Source organism: Elephas maximus, chromosome 13 (assembly GCF_024166365.1).
Source record: "Elephas maximus indicus isolate mEleMax1 chromosome 13, mEleMax1 primary haplotype, whole genome shotgun sequence".
Classification (NCBI taxonomy): Eukaryota; Metazoa; Chordata; class Mammalia; order Proboscidea; family Elephantidae; genus Elephas; species Elephas maximus.
The window spans coordinates 28,167,445-28,177,083 of NC_064831.1; the positions used below are offsets into that span (position 1 = coordinate 28,167,445).

General features: G+C 41.3%; 1 protein-coding gene across 1 annotated transcript; it reads right to left on the minus strand.

The window, feature by feature from the left end:
• Positions 1 to 334: 334 nt before the first annotated feature.
• Positions 335 to 9,300, minus strand: LRAT (lecithin retinol acyltransferase). The gene is made up of 2 exons (XM_049906074.1): positions 8,767 to 9,300; positions 335 to 487 (listed from the first exon to the last, which is right to left on the minus strand). Exons 1-2 carry the CDS (start codon positions 9,298 to 9,300, stop codon positions 335 to 337), a joined length of 687 nt encoding a protein of 228 aa, XP_049762031.1.
• Positions 9,301 to 9,639: the final 339 nt, after the last annotated feature.

A 9,639-nucleotide genomic window follows, 5' to 3' on the forward strand; every position in this document is an offset into this window, starting at 1 on the left:
AGAGAAGAACAATGATTACAGGAGAGAAAAATAACAGAGAGTCTCCTGTGCCCATCATCTTAGGGGCTAGTTTTCTTTCTTGTACTCCTGAATTCTACCACAAACTGTCATGTTTCCAAGGCTTGGGAGGTGCTTTAAAACTGAACTGTCTGAGAAGATTCAGAAAGTCTTTGTTCTTGGGCTTACACAGTAAGCACTTTGATTCTTAATCACATTTTTATCCAGAACAGTGTTACAGGTCACATTTTTCTCAACAATGCTTATAGTGATTTGTGCTCTATAAATATAAACATATTTCCACACAGAATATACACACTGACATGGGGGTGTGAAGTTAGCCTGCCATCCATAAGCAGAATGGAATGAAAATTGCAGGAAGCGTAGTATATGATGCTAAGCCCAGACAGACTATGGACGCCAATCCCAAGACTGCTGAAGCAAGAACGCTTCTCTGATCACGAATAATTATCTTCACATTCTCACAAAACTGAAAAATAAAATCAAAGAATATTAGAAAAAGTGGCTAACCCTCAGAAGAAGCACATATACCAAACAGTAAACCACAGATTTCCCAGGTATAGTCTGTCTAGCAGGAGAACTAGAATGTCCCCTATGACTTATGAAAGAATTAAAGATGTTAATAGTTTCTTGATTCCACATCCCATAGTAGTCAGTTTGATAAGTTCTTTATTGCTAAAATAACACCTTAGGCAACTGGGCCAATAATGGCAGCTGCCTTTGTAAATACAGAACTTTTACCGAAAACTACAGAGAACAATGTAACCGCATAGAAATTATTCAGGATTAACAGTTAAAAACAGTATTTACCTGCTTATCAATAGCAATGACAGATTCTAAAATAAGATGAGCGAAGAGGTCTCTAATCATAAGTAAAAGGAAAAGAACTTAGCCTATTATTAGGAGCAAATTTGATTCCTCCAATTTGCCATTCTAAAATGTGGTGATTTCAACAAAAACTTTCTCGTAAATCTCAAAATCTAAAGGCACAGAAATAATTTTGTTGTTATAGCACAGTCACAGCGTTAATAAATTAAACAAATCCTTCATCAATTACATGACACATAATTGGCTCCTGGAAATAAAGATAGATTAAATATGGTCCATATTCCTAAGGGTATGGGTTACACCTCAACATAAAACAAAAATCCTCACAACTGGACCAATAAGCAACATCATGATAAACAGAGAAAAGACTGAAGTTGTCAAGGATTTCATTTTACTTGGATCCACAATCAATGCCCATGGAAGCAGCAGTCAAGAAATCAAATGATGTATTTCACTGAGCAAATTTGCTGCAAAAGACCTCTTTAAAGTGTTAAAAAACGAAGACGTCACTCTGAGAACTAAGGTGCGCCTGGTCCAGCCATAGTATTTTTAATCAGATCATTTGCATGGGAAAGCTGGACAATGAGTAAGGAAAATGGAAGAATTAATGCCTTTGAATTATGGTGTTGACAAAGAATACTGAATATACCATGGACTGCCAGAAGAACAAACAAACCTGTTTTGAAAGAAGTACTGCCAGAAAGCTCCTTAGAAGGGAGAATGGCAAGACTTTGTCTCACATACTTTGGACAGCTTATTAGGAGGGACAAGTCCCTGGAGAAGGACATCATGCTTGGTAAAGCAGAGGGTCAGTGGAAAAAAGGAAGGCCCTCAACAAGATGGCTGCAACAACGGGCTCAACTTAACGGTTGTGATGGCTCAGGACCAGGCAGTGCTTTGTTTTGTTGTACATGGGGTTGCTAGGACTTGGAACAAATTGGAGGGCGTCAAACAACAACCACCCCTAAGGAATGCATTCTTCTAATATGTAATTTTTTTTTCTTGGAAAAATACTTTTACTCGGAAGTTGATGGCCTATGTTTGAGTCCTGGTTCTTTCCCTCATTAGCTGTGTGATCTCAAGCACGTCACTTAACCTCTCCACACTACTCTCTCCTTCCCTTCCATGTGAACACCATGGTTTTTTGGGAATCAAATGGTATATTTTATGCAAAAGATGCCTATATTCTTCTGCATGCTATACAAATATAAAGTATTACAGTAATTATTATTACTGCTATGTCCACCACAATTATCCCTACCTCATCACTGTTAGTACCAGAACTCAGCAATTAACGACTTCATTTTTATATTTTTGCTAGTCATAATTTTTAAACTCCTTTTTTATAAATGACATTGTATATGCTTTTAGGGTCTCCAAGAGTGGCTTTTATGACTCATAGCGACCCTATAGGGAAGAGTAGAACTGCCACAGAGGGTTTCCAAGGAGCAGCTGGTGGATTTGAACTGCCGAACTTTTGGTTAGCCATCAAGCTCTTTAACCACTAAGCCACCAGGGCTCCACTGGAGCCAGGTTTAAAATTCTTTATTTATTGTATTGTGTTTCAGGTGAGTGTTTACAATGAAATTAGTTTTTCATTAAAAAATTTTATACACAAATTTTTTGTGACATTGGTTGAAAACTCCGCAGTGTGTCAGCACTCTCACCTTTTCCCTTTTCACCCGGAGTTCTCCTTGTCCATTCATCCAGTTTTCCTGCCTTCTCATCTTTGCTTTTGGCACGTTACCCATTTTGTCTCCTTTACTTAGTGGAACTAAGTAGCATGTTCCTCACAGGTATTATTGTTTGTTTTATTTATAAAAAAAAAAACAAAAAACCATTGCCTTTACGTTGATTGATTCATAGTGACCCTATAGGACAGAGTAGAACTGTCCCATAGAGAGAACCTAGTGGATTCAAACTGCCAACCTTTTTGTTAGCAGCTGTAGCACTTAACCACTATGCCACCAGGGTTTCCGTTTGTTTTATAGACCTGTCTAATCTTTGCTGGAAAGGTGAACTTCTGGAATGGCTTCAGTTCTGAGTTATTCATAGTCTCAGAGGTTCCTCCAGTCATTCTCAGATCAGTAACTCTGGTCTTTTTCTTTTCTTTCTTTTTTTTTGTGAACTTGCATTTTGTTCTACATTTTTCTCCCATTCTGCCCTGGACCCTCTACTGTGATCCCTGTTAGAGAAACCAGTGGTGGTAGCCAGGGACCATCTAGTTCTTCTGGGCTCAGGCTGGTAGATGCTGTGGTTCATGTAATCCATTAGTCGTTTGGACTAGTATTTTCTTTGTGTCTTTGGTTTTCTTCATTTTCCTTTGTTCCGAACATGATGGGACCAATACATGTATCTTAGGTGGCCACTTGAAAGCTTTGAAGACCCCAAATGCTGCTTACCAAAATAGGATGTAGAGCATTTTCTTTATGAAATATGTTATGCCAGTTGACCTAGATATTCCCCAGCACCATGGTCTCCAGGCCTTAGCCCCAGTAACTCAGTACCCCAAGGTGTTTGGATATGTCTAGGAAGTGTCTATGACTTTGTCTTGGTCAAGCTGTGCTGTCTTCCCCTATTTTGCATGTTTTCTTTCCCTTCACCAAAGTTCACATTTGTCTACTATCTAGTTAGTTGTTTCCCTTCCCCACACATCCCCTCCCTTGTAACCATCCAAGATTATTTTTTTTTCTGTATGTAACCTTTTCATGAGTTTTTGTAAGAGTGGTGTCATACAGTATTTCTTCTTTTTGTGATTGACTCATTTCACTCAGCATAATGCCCTCCAGATTCATCCATGTTGTGAGATGTTACCCGATTCATCGTTGTTCTTTACTGTTGCATAGCATTCCATTGCGTGCGTGTACCATAATTTGTTTTTCCATTCATCTGTTGATGGCTGCTTAGGCTGTTTCCACCTTTTTTGTTGTGAACAATGCTGCAGGGAACATGGGTGTGCGTATGCCTATTCATGTGACAACTCTTATTTCTCTAGGATATATTCCTAGTAGTGGGATTGCTAGATCGTATGGTATTTCTACTTCTAGCTTTTTAAGGAGTCATACCATTATCTATAGTGGTTGTACTATTTTACATTCCCACCAGCACTGCATAAGAGTTCTAATCTTCCCACAACCTCTCCAACATGTGCTATTTTCTGGTTTTCTGATTAGTGCCAGTAATGTTGCAGAGAGATGGTATTTCTCTACTGGCTAAAGATCGTAAGCATTTCTTCATGTGTCTGTTAGCCACCTGAATGTCTTCTTTGGTGAAGTATCTGTTCATATTCTTTGCCTATTTTTTAATTGGGTTACTTGTCTCTTTGTTGTTAAGGTGCTGAAGTACTGTATAGATTTTAGAGATTAGACTCTTGTTGGATATGTCACAGCCAAAACTTTTTTCCCATTCTGTAGGTTTTCTTTTTGGCACAGTGGTTAAGAGCCATGGTTCAAGTCCATCAGCCGCTCCTTGGAAACCCGGTAGGGCAAGTTCTACTCTGACCGATAGGGTTGCAACGAGTTGGAACTGACTTGACAGCAACAGGTTTGGTTTTTTTTGTTTGTTTGTTTGTTTAGGTTTTCTTTTTTCTCTTTTAGCAAAGTCTTTTGATGAGTATAAATGTTCTATTTTTAGGAGCTCCCAGTTAACAAGTTTATCTTCTGGTGTTTGTGCACTGTCAATTACAGTTTATATTCTCTTTACGCCATGTATTAGGGCCCTTAGTGTTGTCTCTATTTTTTCTTCCATGGTTTTTATAGTTTAAAGTTTTACATTTAGGTCTTTGATCCATTTTGGGTTAGTTTTTGTGCATGGTGTGAGGAATGGGTCCTGTTTCTTTTTTTTTTTTACGGATGGCTATCCAGTTTTGCTAGCACCACTTGTTTAAAAGTCTGTCTTTTCCGCATTTAATCAACTTTGGTCGTTTGTCAAAGATCAGCTGACCATAGGAGTATGAATTTACATCTGGGCTCTCCATTCTGTTCCATTGGTCTGTGTGTCAGTCATCGTATGACTAACAGGCTGTTTGAACTGCTGTGGCTACATAGTAGGCTCTGAGATCAGGTAGTGCAAGGCCTCCTACTTTGTTCTTTTTCTTCAGTAATGCTTTGCTTAACCAGGGCCTCTATCCATTTCATATAAAGTTGGTGATTAGTTTTTCTATCTTGTTAAAGAATGCTGTTGGTATTTGGATCAGGATTGCATTATATCTGTAGATCACTTTGGGTAGGATTGACATTTTCACAATGTTGAATCTTCCTATCCATGAGCACAGTATGTTTTTCCATTTATGTAGGTTTCTTTTGGTTTCTTGCAATGGTGTTTTGCAGTTTTCTTTGTATAGCCCTTTTATGTCCCTGGTTAGAGTTACTGCTAAGTATTTTATCTTTTTAGGGGCTATTGTATATGGTATTGATTTGGTGATTTCCTTTCCAAAGCTCTCTTTGTTGGTGTATTGGAATTCAACTGATTTTTGTATGCTGATCTTGTGCCCTGCTGCTACTCTACTAGTTTCAGTAGTTTTCTTGTGGAATGTTTGCGGTTCTCTGTGAAAAGGATCATGTTATCTGCAAATAGGGATAGTTTTACTTCTTCCTTTCCAATTTGGATGCCCTTCATTTCCTTTTTTTTTTTTTTTTTTTGCCTTATTGCTTTAGCTAGGACTTCCAGGCCTGTGTTAAATAGGTTGTTGTTGTTGTTAGGTGCCATCAAGTTGGTTCCAACTCTTAGCAACCCTATGCACAACAGAATGAAACACTGCCCGGTCCTGCACCATCCTCACAATGTTAAATAGGAGTGGTGATAAACGGCATCTCAAGGGGAATGTGTTCAGCTTCCCTCCATTGGGAATGATGTGGGCTGTTCGCTTCGTATAGTTGGGTTTTAAAATTCTTAATGGATAGAATGAGCAAGTCCAACATATTTTAACACGCTATTTTGACCCCCCGCCCCCATAGAAACCCTGGTGGCTTAGTGGTTAAGTGCTACAGCGGCTAACCAAGAGGTTGGCAGTTTCAATCTGCCAAGTGCTCCTTGGAAACTCTATCGGGCAGTTGTACTCTGTCCTATAGGGTCGCTATGAATCAGAATTGACTCGACGGCAGTGGGTTTTTTGGTTTATTTTGACCCACCCCCACCCCCCCAAAAAAAAACCATTGCCGTCAAGCCAACTCCAACTGACAGCAACCCTACAGGACAGAGTAGAACTGTCCCATCAGTTTCCAAGGCAGTAACCTTTACAGTAGCAGACTGACACATCTTTCTCCCGCAGAGCAACTGGTGAGTTTGAACCGCTGACCTCTCTGTTAGGAGCTGAGCGCTTAACCACTGCACCACCAAGGCTCGCTATCTTGACAGTAAGGTTAAACTCAAAAACAAATGCGAACCATCCTCTTAGTTATCCCGATGTTGGCCTACTGATTTATCAAACATAAAATGATTTGCCTTTTTTCACTAAACAAGACACTAAGTGGTGAGTATCAAAGTGAACGAAGTTTTCAGGACAGTAAGGAAAGAGACTGGCAAACAATGGGAGATAGATATTTTGGTAAATGAGTAACGTGACTTGATATAGTTATGCGTGTTTTCTCTTTTCTCCAATAATTTTCAATTAAGGCAAATAGGCAGTCGTTGTGGACTTTCTTCCTCCTAAGAGCAGACTTTCTCAAGAGGAACCTTGTTTCAAACGTCCTGTTCTTGTTCACTAGGCCACCATCCCAGGGGACATCTCTGATGTTGCTCAACAGTAGCAGGAATGTCCTGCGTGTCAAGCAGGTGTTAAGAAGCCTGTAGAAGCACTTTAGAAAGCAATGAATCCTCGGAAAACAAGGGCTACACGCATTCATTTTTGGTAATGAAAAGTAAAATTACCAAGGTAAAAAATATATAGAAAGAGCATAAGGATTTACAATTGTTACTATTTAAAAGGATTTATAGTTCACAAAATAATAACAGGTTGTCAACTGCAATATAAAAATCGATTTTATGGTTTGTAAACTTGTAAAAAAGAGAACTACCACAAAGAAGTAAAAGGTAAAATTTCTAGTTCATTTTCAAATTAATTACAGTGTTTTCCTGAGGGAAATTATTTTTTGAGTTTTTACAAACTCAAACATAAGTTTAAGAGACAACTTTGTAAGTAGGTAGTACTTGCATGGATGGAGAACTCAGCCACTAGACCCTGAATCAAATAATTCCTTACGTTCCTGAAGAGTATAAACCAGAACTCCTTCAGTATTAATGACCTACTTTTCTCAGGCATGTTCAAAAAACTGTTCTTAGAATTGGAAAAATTGGGATGGGGTGCCCCACCCCCACCCGGGAAATCTACTCTGTGGCCAAATTGTTTGTTAGTCCATTCAAAGTGGAGACAAAAACTCCAGTTTCACAGGAGGTGCTATGTGGCAACTGCAATTAAAACACTTCTCTACTTTTGTAAAACCTGACCAAGTTTCAAAGATGAAAAGCTATGCCAATTAGTTATTTATGCAGATGAAATATTTCGCTACCTTTAAAAAAGCACTTGTACTGTTTTTCCGTACAAATGTATAATACAGGGCTGTATGTGTTCCATAAAAGAGCAATTCCTAATTACCGGACAGACATACTGTTTTTCCTTTGAGAAATGATTTGCTTGGTTTCTAAGTAAATCTGACCTGTTTCCTTTTGTACACTCCTGGAGCCAGTGTTTGTAAATGCGGTGAGGTTCATTTTGAAACAGGCCCGAATCATTGCACAGTGCTCTAACTGTATTTTTATTTTACTTGGAAAAGTTGCCAGGCCCTTCCTAGATTGAGTCTGTTGTGGCTCTATAAAATCTATAAGGAGTTTCATATACTAGTGTGTAAAATGCATATTACTTCCATCCTCCGCCACAGAGGAGATTTATTTTCTCAAGTGAGTTAAAAAAAAAAATCAAGATGTGAAGCAATTAAAAATTGGTTACTTGGACTCAGATTCTTTTGGTTGAGGGAAAAAAAAAAATCTAAACGTGGAGACTAACACTAAAAACTCATTAAGTGATTACCCAGATTTCTATTATGAAGAGTGAACACTAATGATACTTCTTAACAACTGCAGGGAACTCTGAGAAAGCTTCCAATTAAAATGTTAACTATCTTTAAAAGTGGTTTCAAAGGAAATAATTATTTCCCTTGGATTTGTGGCTAATTTAATAATCTTAAATTCTAATACTGACTTTTCAAAGTACCCATAAAAGCTACCTTCCAACGTTTAATGGCTCTTCCTGAAAGTCAATCTCTAAGGAACCAGCAACTACCTAAACACTTTTGGAGTAACAGTCTAGATGGGGATTAAAACCAACGCAGAAAGAATTCACAGTACCTGGGAAAACCAGGGAGGGCTTAATGGCAATTTTGACAGTGTTCATAGTAAGTGAAGAGAATTCACTCCAGGCAGCTTGCAGAGGGAGAAAACTGCAAGCTTCCGTATTCTAAAAGCACAGCAATTTGTATATGCTGTTATGGCTTAAATATAAACGCTGGACATCTTCCTCTCAACTGTAATTCTTGGAAAAAGCTGCAAGCACACTTGACAGAATTCCTGTGACTGCTAATCACCTGCCCTCTGTCATGTGAACCACGTTGTGGGTGGACATCCTGTTGACTTCTGCAGCAATAACTGGGCAGCTCTCTGGAGTCACTGGGAGCGGTACTACATTGCCACACTCTTTCACCCACATCTCCAGGTGCCCTGCAAGGCACGTTGCCATTTACTGATTTTCGAATTTCCCTTGGCACCAGACCTTTGTTACTTAATCTAGAACTTTAAGAACGGTGTGGAAGGGATGGAGAGGTGGTCAGGGCGAAGATCCCTGGTTGAGGGGAAGGGGTTGGGTGAGAAGTATGGGACGGAAGGGGGCATCCCACCCAGCCCACCTCCCCAGTGAGTCACATGCGGTACCTTGTCCGCCTGGGGGCTGATCCGGGTGCCGTATCTGCAGTAGGTCACGAAGTGCTCGCAGTTGTTCCACAGTAGACTGTAGGAAGTTATGCCCAGCAGCTTCTCCGCTCTCAGCGCCACCTCCTCGTTGACCAGCGCCTCCTTCTGGAGGGACTCGTCCAGGTGATTGACCAGGATGTCGGCTCCGTAGGCGAAGTCCTCCACCGTGTCCACGCGGATGCTGGCCACCTTAACAATGACACCCAGGATGAGACGCTTGTTGGATACCACCTTCTGCGTGAGCCCCTGGTCGTCGGTCAGGGCCAACAGGATGTCGGGCATCATGTGGGCGACGCGGTTGTCACCCAAGTAGATACCGTAGTGGGTCAGGTGGGTCCGGGGCACCTCCAGCACGTCGCCGCGGAGAAAAGAGTTAACCTCGTAAAAACTGCTCTTCGCCTTGTCCTCCTCCGGACCACCCAAACTGAAGAGGTTGGAGATGAGGAGCAGCTTCTCCAGCAGAAGGGACGCCACCTCCAGCATTGGGTTCTTCATCCTGCAAGGAAGAGGAAGTCTTAGGGGGCCGCTGCCGCGCTGACCCCGGCCAGGCCGGGCACGGTGAGCTCGCCGCCGGACAGGGGCGCTGCGCTGCTGCTCACCTGCAGCCAGCTGCCCAGCGCCTCGGGGGACGGCGAGAGCCGAAGAGGGAGGGAGAGAAAGAAGGGAGAAGTTTGGTGACTGGCTTGGCCGCGCCGCGCTGGGGACCAAGGAGGAGGAGAAGAAACTGGCGGCGGCCGACAGCGTGGACAGGGGACCCGCGCTGCGAGAAGCCGGGGGAGGAGCGCACCTGGGAGCAGAACCTGAGCGCAGAACCTAAGCGCAGGGGCCACAAGC